The 26737-nt window shown below is 38.5% G+C and overlaps 1 protein-coding gene across 11 annotated transcripts in view; it reads right to left on the reverse strand.

Annotated features, from left to right (window-relative positions):
* The window catches only part of KIF21A (kinesin family member 21A), a 173747-nt gene that overhangs the window by 76770 nt on the left and 70240 nt on the right, over positions 1-26737 (reverse strand). For all 11 annotated transcript variants that reach the window (XM_073328412.2, XM_073328411.2, XM_073328416.2 and 8 more), the window contains exons 4-11: positions 19892-20041; positions 18513-18647; positions 14360-14527; positions 12225-12340; positions 8043-8238; positions 3397-3586; positions 1577-1640; positions 762-965 (exon numbers count right to left, since the gene is read on the reverse strand). In XM_073328412.2, coding sequence (XP_073184513.1) covers positions 762-965; positions 1577-1640; positions 3397-3586; positions 8043-8238; positions 12225-12340; positions 14360-14527; positions 18513-18647; positions 19892-20041 — 1223 coding nt within the window. The remainder of the gene's footprint in view (positions 1-761; positions 966-1576; positions 1641-3396; positions 3587-8042; positions 8239-12224; positions 12341-14359; positions 14528-18512; positions 18648-19891; positions 20042-26737) is intronic.

Here is a 26737-nt window from a genome sequence, read left to right on the forward strand (position 1 = left end):
ACCTCAATTTTTCATATTTGTAGCAGATTTTTTAAAAAGTTGTGAAAATTCTTGATTACTTATTTGTGTAAGTTTCAACAGTCAATAAAAATGACATAATAAATTAAAAGCATGGGAAGATTTCGGAGAAAAGAGAACTATTTGAGATTTAGAAGAATCAATGTATCAATGAATGGATCCTTGCAGTCTGAACAGATATCAATGTCTGTGCACATTTCAATGGGTTAGAAATTGAATAAAAGAAAATAATGAAGCATGGTGACACAGTAAAGTAGGAAGTCTTGAATAAAAACAGGGATAGAAGCTGAAGATGTACAAGCAAAAGAAGCCATTCAAGAGCTACTAATGGACTTGCCAACAGCTGTTCAGGATATTTTTGAAGCGAGCTACTTCCTTGTTTCAACGGAGTATACAAAATAGTTATTTTCTCTCACTGAAATCTCAGACTTGTGTGAAGACAAAACACAAATAATTTGTGCTATTATAGTTTCAAAATTATTCTGAGTTTCAAATGATAGAAACATGCACTAGGATAGAGGCTCTGATTCTGCAAATACTGTGTGCTTAATTTTATAGAAAGGAAGTCAGTGGAAACACACATGCATAATGTTAAGTATGTGCTTAAGTGTTTGCAGGATAAGCAGCTTACACCCCTATCCTGTGCAAGTATCACAATACATTTTTAAGGCTCACTGGTTAAAATACATCCCTTTGCATAAAAAGGATTTAAAACATTTAAAAATATGGATTTTAAATGCTACCTCTTTTTCTTCTTCTTTTCTTTTTTTTTCAGTTTTTCTAAATCTTTCTTAGCTATATCAAGAATTTCCAAAGTCTCTTTTTCTGAAGAAAGCACAGAAGCAGAAAATGCTGAAGGGCCTCCAAAATATGATGGTCTTGTTGAAGCTCTTGACAGACTGCGTCGAAGATTTTCATTAACTGCTTCACTTTCTAATAATTTTGCTCTAACAACAAAAGAAAACAAAACCATTTAAAAAAGGCCTCTAAGATATCATGGAGTTAGAAATACTATGGATATATAAATAATATAGTTTTACAGCACCTGAACCAAACTGTCTTCAAACTTAAAAACAAATTCTAAGCCATTGTAGAACACATATAAAGTATTAAGAAAAACCACTCTGACATTTCCAGGGACCATACCATTTCATACCATGACCCTACCAGCTCACTAATGCTACGTGGGAATTGGGCTGGATCACTACTTGCAAGGTAACCTTTAAGGAACAGTGAGGTTAAGTCCAAAAAAGTTACCAGTTAAATTCATAACAATCTTTATTTTCCTTTAAAAATACAGGGCATGTACAATAATGATTTTAGATTCTACTTTTGTTATCAAGGTGATGGTGTGGTTTTTTTGTTTTTTTGTTTGTTTTTTAAGTATTTTCTCAAATACCAATACTTATACAAAGTTACCAGGTTCTGCTAAACCCTAAAGCTATTTCCAATGTTCATTTTAAGCCCCGCCAGTGATATAATGGCTGCATCTATATTCTGAAAGGTTTTTCCTGCCCATAAATGTGACTCAAAATACCACAGCATGTTGTACTAGTACCTGAGATCTTCAATTTCCTTGATATAGTTATGAATCATGTTGCTGATTTCTTCATTCCCATCTCCTTTGAGAGAGACAGAGAAAGTGACGTAATACAACTTATTCACAACAAATTAGTATGGATGCAGTGGAATAGCGCTATTAAAAAAGGTACATTGTGATTTGGGTTTCCCACTCTAAATTTTCTCCTCATATGCGAAAAAATATAGATATATTTCATCCATAACCTGAGAATGCTGCAACCAAGCGTGTTTCTTCAAAAGGAAATGAAAAGATCTGGTGAAATGAGGAGCTTAACAGGAATATACTGTATGTCTGTAAGTACTGTGTCACACTGAACAGCTACCAGTCTTCAACTCAAATGACATTCTCTCTGAAGATGTAACATTAAAGTGGTTAGGCATCAAAAATCTTGAGACACTGGAGGTTAAAATGACAATCATTGGGGTTTTGGCCTAAAATTTTCCATGTAGAGGAACTTACTGTTTTCTGTGTCCTTTAATTTTATTTATTTCATTATTTTATTTGGACAGTTTAATTTTCATTCTTTTCTCTACTCCTGCTGATGTTGATATCAATACCAACAGACAACAGAAATGCACACTGATTCCCAATAGCTTGGCAAATGTGGACTTTCCCATGTTGCACAACCCCATCGTTGGGCACAAGGGGGAAAACAGCTTCTAAACGTGCTTTCACCTCCTCTGCTGGCTGCAATTTTATATCTGGGAAAACTGAAGCTTCTCTAGGTTTTAACATGGAATTGGTCACATCCGCACAAGTCAGACAAACCATATAATACAGTGATTCATAGGACTGGGTATACACACAGCCTTTAAAAGATAGCTATGAGGTCAGTGTAGATGAGACTTTATGGCTGTTTGTGCTGTAAATAAAAATGGCCCCAGCTGGATCACCACTGCCCCCAGAAGTTTCATTGACACGCATATAGAGGACTTCAGAGGTGTTTTGTAGCAAGGCTAATACCTTGGTTAAGGAATGGCCTGGCTATTCCCCCCCAGAAAAATTCCCATAATTTTAACACCAGTACAGATGAACCAGCAGGAGCTCTAGTATAGATGAGCATCTGGTATGCTGAAAAGCAAGTTTAGTTAGCACAGTGGCAAAATGGGTATTGTCACAGGAGCTTTATCTACATTAGGCCTTCCACCAGTTCTAACACTGGTTCAACTGAACTGATGGGATTTTTTTTTTTAAATGATACCACAAGTGTAGGCAGGGTCTTTGACATGTGAGTTTACAATGAGTTACCAGTCTGAAATGTCAGTTTCCTCATTTGTGTCACAAGTTCAACATTATTTATATTTAACTTTTTCTATTTATTTTCTACATTAGTTAATGCTGATAATATATCAATCATAAATGTAATAATATAGAATATGTACATAGCTCCTCAGATTGCTCCGAAGCAACATGCAAATTGAAAAGTAGATAAAGCAATTTCAATCACTTAGTCTACAATGTGAGGAAATCATGACAACATCCACCCATTCTGTATCTCAGCCCCAATCTAAAGCAAAGCATCTAAACACACGAGTAATCCCATCCACTGGGACCATTCACATGTTTAAAGTTACTCACATACTGAAGTGGTCTGGTCAATTGGGGCTTTAAACAAGTTTTCCACTACTAAAATTTCTAAGTAATACAATGAAGACTGCTAAGAGGGGACTTTTTCCTGCAGAAGTGGGTTTTGCAGTTTCTGCCCTAAGTAACCTGCAAGAACTGAAAAGCAAGAGTTTAGCTGCCTCATTAATAAATGTATTAGACAGTTTTCAATTTTAAAAAGTACACAATACCTGCTCTTGCAAGAACCTGGTTTGCTTGATCACTCATAAGCTGTGTTATTCTGGCTCTTAGTGCATCAACAGTCTCTTGCATTGCTTTAATTCTTACACGCAGGTTGTTATTCTCTGTTTGCAGCATAGCATTTTCATGAAACATGTCATTGATGCTTTCCATACCTTCTTCATCAATAATCCTTTTGCCCTAGAGAAAACATATTTATTACTAGTTTAACACTCATCCGAAACAAATATTCATTCAACTCAGAAAAGGCAGTCTACTTAAAATTCCATACGCTTCCAGAGACACTTCAAGGTGGAAGCTATCCCTCTTTCAAAGATTACTGTAATTTTCATATTTCTCAAAACAGTTATGTGCTGCCAGTATTTTAATAATAGGTTCCTACAAAGTTCTCTTAGTCTGTGATAAGACACAGGAACATGTATTAGCATGGGTGAGGAAATGAGTAATCCATCCCTTTTCTTATGAAGACAAAAACATTTTCTCATAACCATAACCAAGGAAGGAGACTGCCTGGTAAACAAACTTAACAGTACATTTCCTGGAAATCATAGAATCATATAAGATTAGGGTTGGAAGAGACCTCAGGAGGTCACCTAGTTCAATCCCCTGCTCAAAGCAGGACCAACACCAACTAAATCATCCCAGAGAGGGCTTTGTCAAGCTGGGCCTTAAAAACCTCTAAGGATGAAGATTCCACCACCTCCCTAGATAACCCATTCCAGTGCTTCACCATGCTCCTAGTGAAATAGATGTGACAGGTTGGATCACAGAACCCCCCTGGGGGCTGCCACCTGATGTGCCAAGACTACTTCTGCCCCTGCTTTCCCTGCCAGCTTGGGACGCCAGAACCCCATCTTGCTGAGCCAGACATTCCAGTCTGCTCCAACACAGACCCAGGGTCTGAACCACATGCCCCAAAGCTGCAGACTAACTGAAAGCAATTTAAGAAGTGTTCCTGTCTTTAACACTCAGATGCCCAACTCCCAATGGGGTCCAAACCCCAAATAAATCCGTTTTACCCTGTATAAGTTTATACAGGGCAAACTCATATATTGTTCGCCCTCTATAACACTGACAGAGAGATATGCACAGTTGTTTGCCCCTCCTCCCCCCAGGTATTAATACATACTCTGGGTTAATTAATAAGTAAAAAGTGGTTTTATTAAATACAGAAAGTAGGATTTAAGTGGTTCCAAGTAATAGCAGACAAAACAAAGTGAATTACCAAGCAAAATAAAATAGAACACGCAAGTCTAAGTCTAGTACAGTAATAAAACTGAATACAGATTAAAATCTCACCCTCAGAGATGTTTCAATAAATTTCTTTCACAGACTGGACGCCTTCCTAGTCTGGGCACAATCCTTTCCCCAGTACACCCCTTGTTCCAGCTCAGGTGGTAGCTAGGAGATTTCTCATGATGGCCACCTCCTTTGTTCTGTTCCACCCACTTATATATCTTTTGCATAAAGGTGGGAATCCTTTGTTCCCCTGGGTTCCCACCCCTTTTCTCAATGGAAAAGCACCAGGTTCCAGATGGATTCCAGTTCAGGTGACATGATCACATGTCACTGTAAGACTTCGTTACCCACTTGTCAGCCCACAGGTATTCTGGAAGACTTACAAGTAAAACAGAGCCATCTACATACAGGTAATTGTCCTGGATAATGGGAGCCATCAAGTTTCCAAATCACCATTAATGGCCCACACTTTGCATAACTACAGTAGGCCCTCAGAGTTATATTTCATATTTCTAGTTTCAGATACAAGAGTGATACATTTTACAAATAGCATGACCACACTCAGTAGATTATAAGCTTTGTAATGATACCTTACAAGAGACCTTTTGCATGAAACATATTCTAGCTACATTACATTCACACTCATTAGAATATTTGTATAAAATCATACAGAGTGCAATGTCACAATAGGGTTTCCTAATATCCAACCTAGACCTCCCCTATAGCAACTTGAGACCATTGCCTCTTGTTCTGTCATCTGCCACCACTGAGAACAGCCTAGCTCCATCCTCTTTGTAACCCCACTTCAGGTAGTTGAAGCCTGCTTTCAAATCCCCCCTCACTCTTCTCTTCTGCAGACTAAATAACCCCAGTTCCCTCAAAATGTTTCTATTTTGTTTCTGAAAAAATACTAAGTAGGCATTGTTAGGATATATATTCAGGCCTGTCTGTAAAGGCCTACACTCTAAGAATTTAGGTGTATTCTTATCGCTTGGCTAGTTCTAGAGGTATAAAAGAAAGAAATCACTGTCTGCCGGTGTAAGGGCCTTCTCTTACTGTGACAGATTGAGGCCCTGTTCTTAGGCTAAGGCCTTTGGCTAAGCAGCAGAGGCAGCCATAAGCTAGGAAGCGAACAGTCACATCCTCACATTCCAAACTAGTCACATTGAAATAAGGTGCTATTGGGCTGTTAGGCACTATCAGGACAGGATTGTATTCCTATCACCTCCAGAGAAAGGGAAGTGCCTAGAAAATGTAAAAGGAAACTTAGTTTGATAGCATCCTGTCTGGCAAGAACTCACTTATCAATAGCTGGGATGTGAAATCCTCACTTCTGTGTTGTCTTGTCATTGTAGATCCCACTTTGCTATTGTTTGTCTGTATAATCTCTGTCTGGTTCTGTGATTGTTCCTGTCTGCTGTATAATTAATTTTGCTGGGTGTAAACTAATTAAGGTGGTGGGATATAATTGGTTACATAATCATGTTACAATATGTTAGGATTGGTTAGTTAAATTTCAGGAAAATGATTGGTTAAGGTATAGCTAAGCAGAACTCAAGTTTTACTATATAATCTGTAGTCAATGAGGAAGTGAGTGGGCGTGGGTGGGGGTGGGCATGGGCATGTGGGTAAGGGAGATGGGAACAGGGAATGGGGGTAAGAAAATTGGAATCATGTTTGGCTAAGGGTAGGAATGGGAACAGGGACACAGGCATAAGGCTCTGTGGTGTCAGAGCTGGGAAGGAGGATACTAAGGAAGGAAACTGGAATCATGCTTGCTGGAAGTTCACCCCAATAAACATCGAATTGTTTGCACCTTTGGACTTCGGGTATTGTTGCTCTCTGTTCATGCGAGGAGGACCAGGGAAGTAAGTGGGTGAAGGAATAAGCCCCCTAACAGGAATAGTACAATATGAATATTTAAAGTGTATAACTTACACTGTAGTTTTAAAAACCAGAGTCCAGAATTTACTTTGGTGTTTCAAGAATTCACTGTAAAACATTTAATCCATGATCTAGTTTCTTGCCAGTCAAACCAGCACAGGAATCTCTACAACTGATGCAAAATTTCCAACCAATATATATTGTTTTAATTACATGATAGATTTTTAAATCTTTAACCAACACAACAATAACTTTCCTAAAAAATGACACTCTTACTCATGTGTCATCCTCAATTGTTCTGCAATCTACCCCCACAGCTTAGTGGTGAATGAAGTGTTTTCTGTATAGGTTATAAAATCACACTCTGCCTTCTGATATGCAACTTTCACGACATCAACAGTAGTCATGCGTCATATCTGAAGGTAAAATTTGGGATGCCACCACGTGCTATATAAGTTAAAGGTATTATTCTTGTCATAAATATAAAGGGAAGGGTAAACCCCTTTGAAATCCCTCCTGGCCAGGGGAAAGCTCCTCTCACCTGTAAAGGGTTAAGAAGCTAAAGGTAACCTCGCTGGCACCTGACCAAAATGACCAATGAGGAGACAAGATACTTTCAAAAGCTGGGAGGAGGGAGAGAAACAAAGGGTCTGTGTCTGTCTATAGTCGTCTTGGCCAGGGACAGAACAGGAATGGAGTCTTAGAACTTTTAGTAAGTAATCTAGCTAGGTATGTGTTAGATTATGATTTCTTTAAATGGCTGAGAAAAGAATTGTGCTGAATAGAATAACTATTTCTGTCTGTGTATCTTTTTTGTACCTTAAGGTTTTGCCTAGAGGGGTTCTCTATGTTTTTGAATCTAATTACCCTGTAAGATATCTACCATCCTGATTTTACAGGGGGGATTTCTTTATTTCTATTTATTTCTATTTACTTCTATTTTTTATTAAAAGTCTTCTTGTAAAAAACTGAATGCTTTTTCATTGTTCTCAGATCCAAGGGTTTGGGTCTGTGGTCACCTATGCAAATTGGTGAGGCTTTTTATCCAACATTTCCCAGGAAAGGGGGGGTGCAAGTGTTGGGAGGATTGTTCATTGTTCTTAAGATCCAAGGGTCTGGGTCTGTAGTCACCTAGGCAAATTGGTGAGGCTTTTTACCAAACCTTGTCCAGGAAGTGGGGTGCAGGGTTTTGGGAAGTATTTTGGGGGGAAAGACGCGTCCAAACAGCTCTTCCCCAGTAACCAGTATTAGTTTGGTGGTGGTAGCGGCCAGTCCAAGGACAACGGGGGGAATATTTTGTACCTTGGGGAAGTTTTGACCTAAGCTGGTAAAGATAAGCTTAGGAGGTTTTTTCATGCAGGTCCCCACATCTGTACCCTAGAGTTCAGAGTGGGGGAGGAACCTTGACAATTCTATTCTTTACTTTTGTGTAGTAGAAGTAGCTAATAGAAAAATGAGTTGTAAAATGTTAGTGATATTCTAAAATAAAAGAAACCTTAATAAATTTACTTACTGTTTTGTACTCCATAAGTTCCATCTGAAGTCGTGCAATCTCACTGCGTAAACCATTGATTTGTTGACTAGCCCTGTCCTGATTAACCATCACCTTGTTCTTGATGTTTCGTGCCCGATTGGCATACTTTAGTGTGTTCAAAGTTTCCATGAAGTCTCTGTCTGAAGGGCTCACACATGCTATCATGACTGTTTGGCTGTGAGTTACAGACATAGGTCAACTTTATAAATTGAAACAAATACTCTTAAATTATGCAAAACAGCCCATGTGCCATGGCATCAAATACATCAACTGAAATAAACATGGATACAAAAGTACTGATTTTAAACTAACTTTAAAAATGTTCAGAATCTGACTTACACCATTAAAAGCATGGAAATTGTGAGTTAATGCTACCATATTGTCCTTAAATCATCTTACTTTAGCATTATAAGATGCTAGATCAGAGGTGGGCAAACTTTTTGGCCTGAGAGCGCTTACCTCAAGCAGCTCCCAGAAACAGGGACATGTCCGCTTTCCGGCTCCTACATGGAGGCATGGCCAGGCGGCTCTGCGTGTGGCCCTGTGTGCAGGCACTGCCTCTGCAGCTCACATTGGCTGCAGCTCCCAGCCAATGGGAGGTGTGGGGGTGGCACTTGGAGTGGGGGCAGCGTGCAGAGCCTCCTGGCTGCCCCTACGCATAGTAGCCAGAGTAGGGACGTGCCGCTGCTTCCGGGAGCCGTGCTGAGTGGGGCAAGACCCCGACCCCACTCCCTAGATAGAGTGCCAGAGCGGGGCAAGCCCCAGACCCCACTTCCCAGTGGGAGCTCAAGCACCGGAATAAAACGTCTGGAGGGCCAGATGTGGCCCCTGGGCCATAGTCTTGCCCAACTCTGTGCTAGATCAATAACTGATCTGAGATCCTACAAGTAAAATAAATGGTAATTATTTAGCATTTATATAGTTCTTTACAAATTCAAAGACTTTACAAAGAGAAACTCATTAATTGTCTGTCACATCATTATTATCCCCATTGTACAGCTTGGGAAACTAAACTGGAAAAGGTAAATAACTTGCCAAAGACCTCAATGTCAGAGCTCGGATTAGAATTTAGGAATTCTTCTTTGGCTCCCTTCATGCACTCAGGCACCAATTCAGCAAAATACTTAAGCATGCGCTTAACTTTAAGCGTGCAAGCAGTCTTATGATAGTGTGAAACTGATGACTCAAGCTGCAAGTTAAGCATGTTTAAGTAGTTTGCTCAAGCAAAGTCTTTGACATAATACTACACTTCCCTTTGACACACTGAGTGGTGACTTCAGCTCTGCTTTACCATCAGACTTTCACGATGAACTATTTTAACAAAATTCATTCTATTCCCTTCATTTTACTTTTCCCTTCAATTTAAAAATAACATAAAATTAAGCAAGTTTTCATGTCATATAGTGCCTAATGCAGACGCCTATCAAATAAAATAGCTCAGTAAATAAAAGTGCTCAGTATCTTTGTACGCATAATCCAGGCAAAAGATTAATATTTAAATACTGCTTCAGAACTGTTACAGCATCAACCTTCGGCCAGGATTATGCATAGTGAGAACAGTACACATGAACACAATAGCAGCATTCCCAACATCTAAAGTCCTTGGGGTGTAGTACAACGTAGATGGACTTATTACTAGCAACTCTTATTATGTAATAAAAGATTGTGTGTGATGTGTCTCCAACATATACAATATATATATTCAATGGACTACATTCAATGGAATGTTAGAGCAATATATTCAATGCAATGTTACAGTACTGAAAAATTATAGAAGAATTAATACTGCACACAAGCAACAGCTGCTTTTCAAAGTTAAAGAACTCTGATATTTAGAACAAAATTAATAGAAGTGACTTGTCCATTTTAACAGGTGTACTACACAACTAATGAAAATAAGTACATACTGATTCCTATCACAATAAAAATACTTATGGGACAGTCAAGAGGGAAAAAAAATCTATTAATTTGATTTCTGCAAGGACAGTCAGGATTTCAAAATGTGGTTAGCCATCCTCTGTGAAATCTTTTGGCAATTCCAGGTTTGGTAAAGAGACCACTCAGTCGCAGCCATAATGGATTGGTGACATATCAAAACAGTGTCATGCACCTGTTAAAATCTTTTTTAAAACAATACGATAAAGGTTCTGTCTGGGTTATCACACACATACTAGAGTTGTATATTTAGGTTCAAAGACAATACCCTCTTCTGTGACAGCAAACACAATATCTGTTTTTAACTGGTTTCATTGAGACACAATTCTGGTTATAGACTAGCTTTGTTTTCTTCTTTTCTTTAGGATTCAATTCAGCATAACGTCATTAAACATATCTGTGGCATCCTGAGTCATGCAAGCTGCATAAAGGCCAAGGAAGATGACAGTGCAGGAGGCAGAGAGAGCATATGCTCAGAAATCCTGAGGCTACTCCCAGGAGATGGACTACAACACTTGATGATCAGACTGGGAGAGTCAGACTCCACCCCAAAACAAGAAGCACTCATAGATGACTATCTCCTGCGTAACCTGACATATGCAGCTGCTGTTGGAAAGCATTTCCCCAAGTGAGTTGAAAGTAGTGTACATGGATATGTATTACAGGAGATTTATCAGCCAGCAACTGCAGAAGCTCTTTCTCCATGATAGGGCTTATGTATTTTAAATTATTATGGACATTTGCATGGAAACATTTGTTTGATTTTCAGGGTTCATCTGAGCCTGGATGCTTACTGCTTAATTAGCTGGTTAATGTTTATGATGATTTTGAAGATGAAAAGAGCTAGCATACGTTAAGTACAGAGTATTATTCCTCACTGAAGTCGTAATCCTCCATTTGTATAACAGTCATCTCCACAGTAACTAACTGTGATTAATGTTAGAGGCTAAGGATTTGACTAGAGGAATATAAGCAGGAGAGAATTAACTCTTTAAACCAAGCTTGGAAAACTCATGAAAAAATATCAGCTCAGCCACAAAAATCTATTCAGCTTCTGTTTACAATGATGACTGATATTAACAAAAAAATTGGTCTTTTATCCAACTATTAAATCTCACACACGAGCAAACCCCAACCCTGCAGCAAATGGGCAAGTACTAGTTTGCAAAACCACTTAAAACATACAAATATTAGCAGCAGCCAGGATTTGGGAGGGGGGGGCGACTAAGGTGTGAGGGATTATAAAAAAGAATAGTGCCAAAAAATATTGTGGGGAGGGAAACTGGATTGCGAAATTAAAATGGCAGTTAGATCAGGAAATCCTCTTGGGGATTTTTTATTTGTTTGGATATTTTTTTTTTTATAAAACACTGCTGGGATTGTTTCAATAATAATAAAATGTTTCAGAATTATATTCATATTGATGAACTCATGTCCTTTGTGACACTAACTGTATATTGTAACACAACAAAGGCTGGTCAGAACATCCCATGTAAAATAGGCCATGTAAAAAAAACTTCTGCTTCAAGCAGAAAGTGACTACAATTTCCAACCACATTCTAATAAGGCCATGATGCAACAATGAAATTACAACATTTGTATGACATAGTTTAAAAAGGATTCTCCTCTTAATTGGCAGCTAAGATTTCAAACAATTTAGCCATAAGCAAAGTATAACCACAATACCACTGAAAGGGACAAGGTCAACTAACTTAACATTTTTTCCTTATGTTACTAATATCACCTTGGACTATTGGAAATTAAATTAATCTACTGTAGCTTTCGAGCTGTAGCTCACGAAAGCTTATGCTCAAATAAATTGGTTAGTCTCTAAGGTGCCACAAGTACCCCTTTTCTTTTTGCGAATACACACTAACACGGCTGTTACTCTGAAAAATGTTTATACTGTTAGTGGTTTTTTTAATTTCACTCAGAAGGAAAATATAGTGGTCATTTTCACTTTTGTTCATACTATATCTTACTTTCCAGTTCTCATTCACTAACACAATACAAAAAGTATTTTTATTTCCAAAAGGATAAAGGAAAGTTTTCATTTAAATTATACATTTCTAGTCATCTTGAGTTTTGTAATAATATACACAACAACCAAAACATTTTAGGCCTCATATAGTAAGCTGATAATATTCTTTAAAATTATGCAGTCCTTTACCAGAGCCATCAAACCTGGTTTATCACAAAGTCGTATATAATAGCCAATTTTCATACCTATTTCCCCCAAGAGAGTCTTGAAGTAGTCTTGTGAGTTTTGAATCTCTGTATGGTACATGAGTTGCCTTCTTACTTTTATCCCCCAGTGCACTTATTACGTTGCCAAGTGCCAGCTAAAAAGATGACAAATTTTACAACAAACTTATTATCAATTTTAAGTTACCTTATCTAAAAAAAATTTGTTACTGACCCACGTACCGTAATTTTGTTATGCACTATTGTATATTTACATGCTCACAATAATAAATTAAATGAGTGTTGCAATCTGCTGTCTTTATGAACAAGCAGGTTACATGGCAACCATATGTTCTCTTAATTAATCCAAAATAAGGGTCACATGTAGCAGTATTCATGATTTTGTTTTGTAACAGCCATTTAATTTGATGATTGTTAAATTTATAAGCTATTTCTCATAGAAGGTATCTTCCTTATTATATTTAATTTTACTAAGTTTGGTTTTATATTAAAAGAAAAAACAACCAAACATCTTGCATCAGTATTATTCTGACACAAAAATGAGTACTTAACACCTTTGCAGATATGAAAGGAATACCCTGAATTTTTTGATTTATTGAGGTGCTAGTATAGAATTCTTTAGTTGTGATTTTTCCATTACCACAGACACTACATTGTTATAGCAAGTGTTTACTTGGTATTTATAAACCATCTATTGCCTGGATCCTGCAAAAACCTATGTACACGTGCAATTCCATTTCCTTCAATGGGATTATTCATGTGTGTAAACATATCCAGTATCAAGGTCTAAATTGTAAAGGAAAATAATCACTTTCTTTGAGGTCTTCACATCTATGGCATCTCAGCTATATTTGTTCTTCTAAATATATGCCACAAGGTGGCACTCTGTACAATTAATTCCCAATATATTCTTGTAAAATGTCTTAATTGAGCCAACAATTATACAATTTCAGATTCAATGCTACTTTCAGTAGTGTTCCCATATGCCTGAATTTGTTTAAGTTATTTGCCACCTCTGAATTACAACAAAATGCTATAAAAGTAATTCAGTGAATTAAAATTTTAATGTTTAAAATATTTTTTTCTAAGGGCAATTATGGTGACTTTATAAAAGCAGCACCTTATTAATCAGATTTTATGCATGTTATATTTTTGTTACTAAAACAAGCATGTAAGATTTAAAAAACTCAGAGAAACCAAAAACTCCTGCTAGCTCTGCTGAGTCAGTACAATTTTGGGAAACTAAGCTGAACTCTTTTCTGCCTCTCACCATGTTAATAAAATTGTTAACTAAGCTCCAGTTGCAGAATCTTTATCACTGGTGATACATGAGCCAGAAAGAAAGAGAAGTTATGTTCTGATCACAGGCTAAGTGTGCAGTCTGGCTGTTAGAAGGCATGTTTTCACCCGTACAATGAACAAATTTGGTACCCAGTCCTGTAAAGAAAATTGCATAGGCAGACCCCTTATACCCACACAGAGCCCTAATAAACCAACAGGACTCCAAGCAAGTGCAAGGATCAGAGGCTAGACATGGAGTCACTTAAAGTCTGTCAATTTGCCCTGTTCGTCTGGGTCTTTCACACAGCAACAGGGGAGAGAATTTTTTTTTTAAATAGTAAAATTCAATTGTAAAATCATCGAAATAGACAGGGGTATACATAGGACCAGAAACTATTTTACATTTTTTTTAATGAATTATATTTCAAGTTTATTGTGTCCTTTTAAAGAAATATTTTGATTTTCATAATATCACTATAAGCCTAACAATCTACTATAATTTTTTAATTCTATTTAATATTTTACTACAGCAAACACATTTTAATTCTAGCTTTTGTTTGCTGTAAGTACTGTACAATGTGACTGCCACTAAAATACTTTAGCTACAAATATTTTCTGCAGTGCCCAAGTTACTTTCAGAGAGAATTATTGATACCACAGTTTTCCAGTTACAGTCTAGTTAACAATTCCGGGGTTGCACAAGTATGAGAACCTAGTTAGAACTGCTATAAATTGTCATTTCTTAGCTCTCATACTAAAGTCCTTAGTTCAGAGCATCACTAAACATTTCCACTTCAGAGATTACTCAGTGGAAGAGAATGAAAAACAAGAAAAGGTTAACATAACAGCCTAACAAAACAAGTCTTTAATCTTACTAGTCCACAGTTGATTGAAATGCCTTCTTTTGCTCTCTCTCCAGTAGCTCCTGTACGCTTTAATCTTTCAGATCCTGCCAGATCAACAAAATGGAACTTGGCAGTAAGGGTTTCAAACTCATTAGTCTGAGAAGATTCAGATATTATCTTGTTATCTGTCACGTTGTCCTGCAACAAAGAAAGAATTCATAAAGCTTTGCAACAAGAAAAAATGTAAAACACTTTACTGCATATTAACAAGGCTTAAATAGCAATTATTTGACAAGGGACAATGCTGTTCCCTTTCATCTTCTCAATTTATTAAACTAATCTCTTTTTAACAAAGCAATTACTCCCAAATCCTCCTCAAATTTAGGTTCACACATGAACACGTTTTTCATAAAAAGTCAACTTGAGACAAATATCAGCACCAAAACAAAGTTCCACACATGAGTGTTCAGCCTTAACGGTTCCAACTGCTTCTTAATAGAGAAAAACATTGTATTAAGAAAAAAAAGCTAGACAGCTGGGCAAAAAAGTTTGATCATAAACCTGGATCTTCCCCCGACTCACCCCAATAATTGGTTAAAAATGTATTGGTTAATGCATTGTGTGTCACCTTCTAAAATAACATACATTTGCTTAGTTCATCTACCTGCCAAAATAGCACAGTGAATGTTAGCTAAAGATCCACTGATTTAATACTCTATAATTCTAGTCCTGATCTACAACTATCATTAGGGCATCACCCCAGACTTACATTTTAGGAAATGCTTATTTTCTTCTGATCCTCTTCCCAGCTGCCACTATTCTAGCAAAACCCACATTTTAGACCGGGGATGAAGCAGGGGCAGGAGAAGGGAGAAAGAGGTTAGGAAAAATTCACCATCTCCATCAAGGTGGTAACAAATGCTACCAGCACACCCTAATCTCTTCACACCCAACTGCATAAAGTCTGTCGGGCACCTTATATTTAGTGGCTTAAGCTATAGGAGGGTTTCAGTCAGTCACTCTCAAATCCACATCCTCATGCATGGCAGCAAAAACATTCTCTTTCATTGTCATAAGGCGACACCAAAGCATTTTTTAAGAAAAGAATTAGTAGTCCTTATCCTGAGGAAAGTCAGAGAATTTCAGACCTGCCCTCCAACAGCTCCAAAACACCACCTGCATTATGGGGTTTAACATCTCATGGCAGAAGACCAAGGTCCAGAACCTCAGAGATGGGCCACCAGAGCCCCCAGTACCAGTGGGGTCAAGTATCATGCAAAGTGTTAGCAAGTTCATCTACCTAGGCTGCAAGCAAAGTTCAAACCATTGCAGCAAACTGGATGTTCTTCGACAAACAGGTCTCACTACCTCCCGCATGAAGCCTAGGTCTTGCTTAGGAATGCAACAATATCTTTGCGCTGAGATAAAGTTCAGGACCTACCAAACCTGCATACTGCCTGAGCACTATACCAGACAGAAACCTGGACCTTCTGACAGGCGGAAGTGGAGCAGCAAGAGGCATTCCACGTGCCCTGTCAGTGCCAAATTCTGAGCATAAAGTGGTTTGACTTCATGTGGAATGTCATAATCCCTTCCTTCAATCACATGCTATATTCTAAAGCACCGCTGCATGTCCTTCAGCAGTGTCATCAGGATGGACAAAAGCACCCCAGCTCAAAACTCTCTATCAATGTGCAAACGGGTGCATGTCCTGACCTTACCTGGCACCACGTGTACGGCCACCCCAGAGATTAATGGATTCACAAGACTGAACCAGATTGAAGAACTTCACTATGCCATGCCTGGTGTGATGCCATCAACTGTGGTTACTCTGGCTGGTGCAACAGTCCTTATTAGACTATGTGTGTTTGATGCTGCTGTTTACCCTGGAGACTGATGACTTACCCATCCCAAAACAGATACAGCATAGGCAGCAAAACCTAACGGTAGTCCTCACTCTGTCCTTCCCATATGGCTCAATCCTATTGTGGAGGAAACCTGTGGGTTAAGAAGATTGTTCCTTCCCTGTGCTTATTTATTTACTCCTTGGATCCTCTGCTAAGACTGGCATCAAGGGAACCAATTAGTGTCTGTTTTCATGGCAATCTGTGCTGTGGACATGTTCACTGAAGCTGGACTAAGACCAACTCATTTCATATAGGTGTATTCTGCAAACTGGTTAAAATATTACAAATTTTCAAATCACTACCAATATGGGCTGTTTTTAAAATTGGTGACCAGAGCGTGATAGTTTTTGCATCCCCTCAGCCAATAGTGGTCTCTGACTGCAATGTTTTGTGGTTTAAACTTACTAGAAATCAAGCATTTCATTTCTCACAGGTGATTTTGTAGGTTTCAAAATAGGCTATTACCATGCATCATTTTTCTTAAGAGCGGCAGTACCTTACTTCTGAGTCTGTAACAGTTATATAGCTAATTTATACCTCATGCGCACACACCCTTTCTTACTCCTTAAATATTAACACATCCTTTCATTCTTGCTAACTTAGAAAATAAACTATAGGTTTAAGGACTTCTCTAAGTGCAGAGGGAATAAATGTAGATGATGTAGAACCCTTTCAATCCACTGCAGACCCAGCTGCCTACTCTCCCAGAGCAGCAGAAGCTACTACTGCATGCTCCCTCCTTCATGGAGAGGAAAAAGGTGGCAGCATCTGCTGTGCTGTCTGCCAAAGGAGTAAATCTGTTACCCTAGTAACCGATGTCTCTAGAAGCTGCTGTCTATGGAAAAAAGCAAAACCTGAAACCTGAACTGCGTCTTCCCTGCCCCTGATTATTTATTTGTATTCCAGTTGTGTCCAAGGGTCCCCATTAAGATCAAGAACCCATTATGCTAGGCACTGTAGAAACACAAGAGAGCCTTTTAATCAGCTGCAGTTTGGGTTTCAGGATCCAGTACTGTCATATACCAGATCTTCAAAAGATCTTACTAAAGCCCCCCAGACAAGAGGACGTGTAACTAGTATTGTCAACCTCAAGAGATCAAAAATCATGACTCAAGCCCCCCAAAAATTATGAGATTTTTTTCTATAAAGACCATGGGTGGGGCTGTTTGTCTTTTGATTTTTGAACTCTTTCTGCACATCTCCTGTGTGTGATAATTAATGTTGCCACTCTTCCACATTCATTAAGATGATTTTGGACCCTGTTGCAGAAGCTCTCATCCCCATATCTTCCCTGCTCCTGCCCAGCAGTTAATTCTGTCCCCATCCCCATCAGTTCAGCACCCCAACCCTCACCCCTACCAGTTCGGTCCCACCATCAGTTCAGCTGCCCCAACTGCACCTCTCCTCCTCCTGTGGTTCTTCACCTCCTTCTCCTAGCCTGGGGGGCTGTTCTGGGGTCCCCCTCTCCCCCTTCCAGGAGTGGGGGGAAACTCCAGAGTGTCTTCACACACACACACACCCGTTCCCAGGTCAGGTAGCACAGGGAGGGAGAAAAGAGGGGCAAGGAGCAGAGGAACCACCCTTCCCCCACTGCTCACAGGAGGGGAGCAGAGCTGCTCTGAGCGGCTCAGCTCTTTAGCTCCCTCCTGTGAAAATGGTTTCAGCCTGCTATAGGGGCAGGAGATTCACCTTGGTTGGGACTTTGTGAACGACCAGCTCCCAACCAGTTCTTAATGGGGCTCCACCTAAAATAGGGCTGGCTGGCCCCAGGCCCCCTGACCCTTAAAGGACCCCTGTTACAAAGTATTGCCAACTCTTGCTATTTTTTCATGACATGATTCTGGCTAAGGCTGGAGCCCATCCTTGCAGTGTAGCAAGAAGGTCCACCCTCCTTGCAAATTTGATCCTTATGATTGGTTGCCCGTCTGCCTCCCTGGCAGAATAACCAATAAGAGGTTCCATAGGCAGAACTTCCTCTCCCCCTCCCAATAGCAACTGAAAGCCTCTCTCACAGGAAGGGAAGAGGGAACTAAGCAGCCCAACAGTGGTTGATTCACATATGAAATTGACAAGTCTACTATTGCCTCCAGCTATGGGGCTGATTACATGTGCACAGATTAGATCAAATTATTCATACTGCCTAGCAAATGGCATGGTGATGAATGTGATATTTTTACTAAACGTAATTCAAACACAGAACAGTTGTCTGACAAATCAATATTCACATTTGGAAAAGTTGTGAGTAAAGCAAAGTACTTTAAATCTGTAATACATACAGTGTCAATTGCAGAACAAACTCTGGTTTGACACAAGTGTATAGTGAAGATGGCATGCGAACGTGAGCTTTGAACATTCATCTGAGTACTGGCAGTGGTTCGAGATAGAGCACCCAACTTCAAACACTGTATCATCTGTAAGAGAGACAAAATGTATACATTCCATATTTTTTAAAAAGAGCAAGAGTTGCTACGCTTACCTGCCTGCACTTTAGAAATGCTCTTGCTATAAATAGATTGTTTCCTTTCTCAACTAATGTTTCAGCTGCTTTTAATTGAAAACGGCATGGAATCTTATGAGTGTACTGAAAAGTTATGTGGTTTCACTGTGGCTTCTCAGTACACTCTTCTGAGCTTTTTACAGCTATATTCCTCAGTGAGTGACAAGAAGATATCCCTCCATCACTTAAAGCAGTAGTGTACTAGAGCACCATCTACAATACAATTTCCCACATTAGTGCCAAGACGGGCACTAACAAGATTTAGGGACAGAATTTTAAAACCATTGCAGTAAAATTATTCTGACCAGCAAAAATGCATTTGAAAAAGTCATTTTAAAAATGGTTTCTTAACATGGGAAAAGTAGTATACATAGGGTCTAGGGTACACATATACATGCTGGAACTACACTACCATCATAAAGCTATGCTAAACACAGCTCCTGTTCTTTCTTAGGGCTTGTCTTCACTACTGGAGAGATCGTCGCTGCTGAAATTGATGCAGCAGGTGTTAATTTAGCGGGTCTAGTGAAGACCCGCTAAACAACAGCAAAGCACTGTCCAGCTGACTCCGGTACTTCAGCTCCCTTGAAGAGTAAAGTAAGTTAACCGGAGAGCATCTCCCGTTGACAGAGCGCAATGAAGACACTGGGGTAAATCAACCTAAGTTACATCGACTCTACAACGTTATTCACGTAGCTGGTGTAGCGTAACTAAGGTCAACTTACACCAGTAGTGAAGACAAGCCCTTACTTAATGCAGGTCCTATTTGTATCAATCTAAAGACATAAAAAAGTGCAGTGTCTGAAACAAAAGTTCTCATCTCTATTTTAAGCTTAAGTTAAATTGCTGGGCTTCAAAAGTTTCTGTCACTACTGAAAAGGAAGTCCTACATTTTTAGTCATTATGTTTATCAGATGTTAGAAACTGTGGACAATAGCATTAGTATTTTCTACCCACCAGCACCACCACCCCCTGCCTGCATTTATGGTTTGAAAATGGTTAAACTTGAACTATAGTAAGAACTGGGGGGGGGGGGAGGACGGGGGAGGACTGATAAATGAGTCAGGGTTTAACAAGTTTGTCCATCAAACTAGAGACAATCCATATTTTTATACTGGGGATGCATATGTTATATATAAACTTATTTTCATTTATCACCTCTGCTTCTCCATTCACAGTTCGTGTTGTAACTCCTACTGTATAAATTCCTCCAGTTGAATCTTCATGTATTTTGATATTTGATTTTTTATTTTTTGCATCAATATCACGTGTTGTATCAAATAGATCAAGAACTTCTTCATTGTAAAGCTAGCAAAGAAAAAGGCACAAAATATTACTTTTGGTAATAAATTATAAACAAAAAACCGAAACATCTACATATTACCTTTACGTAACATTGTAAAATCGACTTCTCACAGGAGATTCATCAATAATTACCATAAGGGCCACTGTATAAAATACAGCATTAGGAGAACAATCAGTGAACACAAAAATGACCAGAGGTTAATTATCTATGCACTTTTACTATCTAATTTAAAAAAACATGAGCAATGTCAATTTGAGCCATGTGGCAGGGGGAGGAGTGGGAAGGGAGGGGAGAGAAATTCTGTGGTGAAGCCAACCCAGAGGAGACACTCAAAGCTAGCGGAGCAATTGCAGAAGCAGTTTCAGTGCAAGGCACCTTTGGACACCAATGATTTCAGACTGCTTTCTATAGTTTTACTTTGGACATTCTTTCCCCTCTGCCATCTGACTGTTTGCTTCAACCCTCCTTCCACTCAGTCCCTCACCCCACTTGCCTGACATGTTCCTCTCTATCCTTCCCACCCCCATCTACCTTCCTCCCCTCAATGTCCCTTCTTTGGTTTTTCCTTTTGGCTAATCCCTTCCTGTTCACCCACCACTGCCCTAGAATACCCAGAATATCTAAGTAAAACAAAAAATCCACCCATCCAAAAATATTACATGAAAAATACCAAAACAACCACACACAATAACACTGTGAAACTGACATGGAACTTACAAGTCATACTCTAGTTGCAAGTTAGAAAATAGGTAGGTAAAGGGTCTTGTCTATTTAGATAAGCTCTTTGGGGCATTGTTTCTTACTCTACCTTTGTACATTGCCTACAACAATGGCCCCAAATCTTAATTGGGGCCTATAGCCACAACTTTAATATAAATAATAAAAGCAACACGTATAGGATATTTTTTAGGCTGTCAAATATTCACATAATATTTAGCCTTTAGAGAACAAGCATTAAGAAAAAGGCTATTGTCCAACAGCCTGAGAGAATCAAAACTTGGCTTAGCCAAAATTTTCAAATGTGTGTGAGTAAGTTTAGGCCTCTAAATCAATACTTAGGCACCTAATAAAAAGAAACTTATTTTTAAAGGTCCTCAGGACCTAATTACAGTGCCTGAGATTACTGTGTATGCACTTATCACAAAGAATAGCGTGGAATGCAACTCCTGTGCAGTGACTTTTGCAAGACAAATTAGGCAGAAGTAACATTTTATTTCTAGTTGTAGGCTTGACATACTAGTTACTTAGCACATGTGGGATTTTTTAAATGCAGGCAGGCCCTCTCAGAGGTCCAGAAAGGCCCGGGTCACTTCCAGCTTTTGAGTCCTCTAGCCATAATTTAAAAAAAAAAAAAATGACAACACATGAAAACAAAATAAGGCACCAAAAAAAGAGTGAGACATAATTTGAATATTTTTTTATTTAACAAATGCTTTTCTAGCCTTTTTCTGAGCAAATCAATGCACTAATTATTGAGGAAAAAAATAGCTTTCGTGCAATGTCACAGCTGATATTAAGCATGGGAAGCCCATTCGAATGCTCTTATCCCATAGTTAAATGGTGATAGTTCTTTACCTGCTTCAACACATTGAAGGTGCACTCACCTGAAGCCACTGATGCAGGCAAACTGACAAAAATACTCAATACAATTGTGATATTAGGATACACCCCAGAGAGTCCAAGTTTGAGAATTTCTTGAAGCAATTCCTTTGGCTTGCAATCCAAATTAAAGTTTGTGGAATATAGTCATTTGAGGAAGATGACCTCATCACTGAGATCTTTTGAGATTTCTTTGTTGTACTGTTGCTGAAATTGTTCAGCTGCAGAAAGTAGATCTTCATTACTCCGTCTGTTGAACTGCCAGAGAAACCCAAAAAGGGGTACAGATTAGTCGCAGTGACTCAAATCGATGTGTAAGACCTGACTGAATAGAGTTAACGATGACAAGGAAGACATTGACCTATTATGCTGCTTGGCATTGGATTCAGTAGGTAAATTGCGAATGGTGGAGATTTCAGATGAAATGCCAATATTCTGTGCTACTAATTTGCACTCAGTCAGGATCACATCCCATTGTTCACGTATCTGCTGAATGTCATGGATAAGACTTTCAATGTTATCCCTCTCAACATCAAGTGCAACATTTTGTGCTTCAATTACCAGATTAGTTTGGTGGATCATTGTAAGTAGCTTCACCAACAAAGATGACATCAGAATGCATTCAAATTTGGATACGTACTTCTGAATAGACTGAAGTTTAGTTCGAGCCTATGCAGTGAGATTGAGATTCAAGCTTATTTAAAGCCTTTCTCACTGAATTCAAATGCTGTGCAACTGGTTGAACACCATTAATCCATGCAGACCATCTAGTTTTGGATATCCTATGCAGTGAAACGGGAAGATATTGCTTCAGAATTTCCCACCTTTGTGGACTGCTACTGAAGAGCTTGTACATTTGCTGAACAGTTCCGAAGTAAGTAATTGCCTCCTTGCATGGTTCAGCACAGTCAACACCTACAAGGTTGAGTGTGTGAATTATGCTCACACAGAACTGCTTGTACACTTTTGTACTTCCCAGCCATATTAGATCCATTGTCATAGGCCTGACAAATGCAGACCTGAAAATCTAACTTAAAACCTTCTAGAATTGCTAGTACTCAAGCAGCAATTTCTTTTCCAGTTTTTCTTGTGAAAGTATCAAACAAAACAAATCTTTCTTCAATTGAAAATTTTGAGCTGTCTACAATCTTAATATATCGAATAACCATAGTAGTCTGTTCCTTGTGAGAACCATCTGGAGTGGAATCAACAATGATTGAAAAATACTTGGCATTTCGAATCTCATCAAGAATTGTTATTTGTACGAGTGACCCACATAGCTCAATAAACTCGTTTTGTATGCATGTGGAGAGATAATGGACTTGCATGTACTTTTGACTCTCTTGTGATTCTTGAACACGTTTAACGTGCTCTGATAAAAGTGGGTCATATTTGTTGAGGAGCTCAATTATGCCTAGAAAGTTTCCATTTGCACGATCACCAATACGTTGACTGGAACCAAAGAAAATCAATCCCCTCTCAGAAAGAAAAAGGATGACATTCAGGATGTGCTCAAGAAGTTTTTTTCAGTTATTAGTTTCTGTAGAGAGTTCAATCAAGAGTAGATTCTCAACTGAACTTTCAGCTGATGCTGTCCTACTGGCTGATTTCCATGCAACATAGTTTTCTTTGTGTGACGCTGAACTCTCATGTGATGGTATTCGGTCTTTCAACTTCCTCCAACCTCTGTTGATGCTACATCCTGATTGATCAGAGAGAACTGATGCATTTGCAGCACTTTTGTTCAAAATGACACGGGTGTACAGTACAGACATTGTTTTTCCGTACTCCAGCATAACCAGTCCTTTGTGCAGGTCTCACCATTTGGAAGAGTTTTTGTCAGCAGATGAGTAGGGAAAGCATGATTATCTGCATCTCGTGGAATGCTACTTGGAATTTCAAAACAACTAATTTGAAGAAAAGATTGCATTTGGGCAGCATTGCTCTTGTCAATAATTCCAGTGTTAGTCACAGTCAAACCTGTGGTACTCATGAATTGCTGCATTAAGATCTGCATCTTCCTGTGGCTGTTGAGTTTCTTGATCGTACACAGGATCTTCTGCTGCATCTGTTACTGTTGACACTTCTCCTTCTTGACTACTGTCCTCACGTTCAGATATTGGCATTGAAATAGCACCTGTTGCAGTTGCAGAGGTGTCATTATCTGTAGCATTGTTTGTTGGGTAAGGTGAATGAAGTTATTGGCTTTGAGCTCAGTTGTTTTTGCCATCTCTTGCTTGCACCACTTTCAAATCTCCTCTTCATAGTGATCAATCCGGTCAATATGTAGCCTATCCACACCTGAAATATTCTGCTGTAAATAAGCAGCTTATCTACACTTGAAATCTTCTACTGTAAACATGTACACAAATGCTGAATGGTACACAAATGCTGAAAAGACTTAAACAAAGGAATACTAATTGAGAACACAAAATGAAACAGTCAGACAGGTTATTATCCTTATCACTGAATCAAAACTCAGGCATGCAAGGTATAATATAACAGGCTAAGCTGAAGACAAAGGGAAGACATATATATAGAAAACACAGACACAGATACAGACAGAGGGATAATGTCCAAATATTTCAAACGTGTGCCCTCACGAAACTTACTGTACAAGATTGTCCTCACAAATTTTCACCTTGAATCTGGGCCTATAGACTACAAAAGCCTATGACGATGGCCAAGCTACCAAGCTAGGGCTCAGCCAACCAACCTCTTTTGCCTACCACATGAAGATACTAAAGAGGAATTCTCACACATAAATAATTCCTTAGTCAACTAGGCATAAAACTATAAAGATACTAAAATGTAACAATTCTCTACCTTTCAACATGCACTTGATCCAGCACCAGCCGTGAGTAGTGGTCTGTTTATATAATCAGCTGATCAGAGAGGACACGTTCATCAGTCTAATCTTGTGCCATCAGAACCAATACATTTTTATTAATATTTATGAACATTTTTAACTCTTTAATATGACAAAATCTATAACAAAAAATTATGTCTTTTACCAAATCACATCTCTTATTTGCTTAAATTTGCAGCTCTAAGCTGAGAGCATGTGTCACATTTTGGTCCGATAGGGATGCACATAAAAACAAGTTGCAAAAAACTTATCAAATGGAAAAAAAATTAAAAGTGTCCAAATTTGAGGCCCCCTTTGAGCTTGATGCCCAGGCCAAATGGCCCTCCTGGCCCAGAGTGCAGGTCAACAGCTTGTATCAAGAAGAAGAAGCAATTTTCAATTATCAGAAGGTAGCCATTTTAGACAAAGTGTTCAAAGATATGGGAGGAAGTAGGGCAGAGTTACCATGGTTTTTATACAGGATACAGAAGCATAACAACTAATTATATCTATAGTTTCCACTGCATTGTTTAGTTACAGAACAGTATTTGGGGATTACAACAATCACAGTAATGTTTGTAGTGTTTGTTATATGGTGCACAAACTCTTGAAATCCAGTAAATATTCTCTTAAGGTTGTGTCACTGCTCGTGTTGCTACTATCCAAGTTGAAGTACAGCAATTCCAAGTCTCAAAACAATTAGAAAGCAAAGTCCAAATCCAGGGTGAATAGAACAGTTTTAGCATTTGAACTATTCATTGTGCATTATTCTTCCAGTCAAACATTAGCCAGAGAGTTTAAAATTTGTGCCTAAAGTGAACAGTGGCAAAAGTGTGCAAGTCCGACAACAAAGTAAGGTTTATTAAACTCTAGTCATATGTTTTAAAGTTACGTAGAACATCTTATACAAACAAGCAGCTTTTTACAAAGAAGCCATGGTGATGAGCGGAGCTTAAAAGATTTAGATAGATTCCAGCGACAAAATACCGAATTAAACAATACACAAATTCCTACAATTTACAAAAGAACTTTCTCAACCTGCACTAGTGACAGGGAGAACCACTATGCAGTACCAGATTTTGTAGTTTAGCAATATGTTGGATTTAAAAAAAAAAGGGGTGGGGGTGGGGAGGGAGATACATTAACTGGAGAGCCAGTGCAGACTCACAAGATTTGCAGACTAGTAAGTGTTCGGAGTGTAGGAATGGGGGAAGGAGCACAAATGCCATTGGCCTTAAGCGCCCCTAGTCCAGTTTCATGGAATTACCAAGTGAGAGAGGGGACAGGTGACACTGGCCCATATTGTAACCATATTAGCCCTCCCACCCTCTTACACAGAAGCAGAGTTGTAAATAGGCCAAATTCCCAGATAAATTGATATTAATGAAATAAAACATTTCTGGAAAAAACTTGGTAAACATATTTTCTTTCTTAATTTGAATGTGCTGAATCTGAAAGTGATGTTTACCAAGCTGAATTTTGAACTTTAAGATAAGTAAAAACAAAAAAGAAAATGGCTACCATTTATAACTCAAAAAAACTCCAACCAAACAGAAAGTAAAGGAGAGGTACTCAATATGGAATATGCTCCAAATTTGGAATACTGTGCTATCAGAAAACACAGGGAGCAATCTCTGTTGAAGATCATACTCTCTTCTTCCTCTGGTCACATAATGAAATGCACTTGAATTTTGTTGGTTTTGCAGTAATGACAACACTTAATGTTAAGTAAACTAATACTTTTGAGGTATTTTGATACGTAAAGGAATTAAATGCACTGCTATGTATTTCACAAAGTACCATCACAACATAGTATGATATAGTTTGTTTCCATAAATTCCTCTCTTACAAAAATAAACATTAGTATTAGGTAATTATTAGCCCTAAGCCCTAAACTAACCTAAAACTGACTTTTGCTTACAGTCTACATGAATTGAGTATTGATTTGGATTGCCATGGCATAAGCTACATACTGATAAACATTTATCATTTATTCAACATTCATGCAGTAGTTAATAATTAAATTTATTGTTTCTCAGGTATTCCATAGACAAAACATGGAGAGAGTCTTGAACCTTTCCCTCAACAACATCTAATGAGAAAAATAATATTTTCCAACAAATGAAGAAGGACTTCCAGTGAACAGGGATTGGCTACAATACAAAAGGCAACCAATGCAAGACAAACTCAAGGATTTCCAAAATAGAATTCTATTAATTGCATCCCTAACAGCTCTTCAACCTGCATGCAC

Source organism: Lepidochelys kempii, chromosome 1 (assembly GCF_965140285.1).
Source record: "Lepidochelys kempii isolate rLepKem1 chromosome 1, rLepKem1.hap1, whole genome shotgun sequence".
In the NCBI taxonomy this organism is placed as follows: domain Eukaryota; kingdom Metazoa; phylum Chordata; order Testudines; family Cheloniidae; genus Lepidochelys; species Lepidochelys kempii.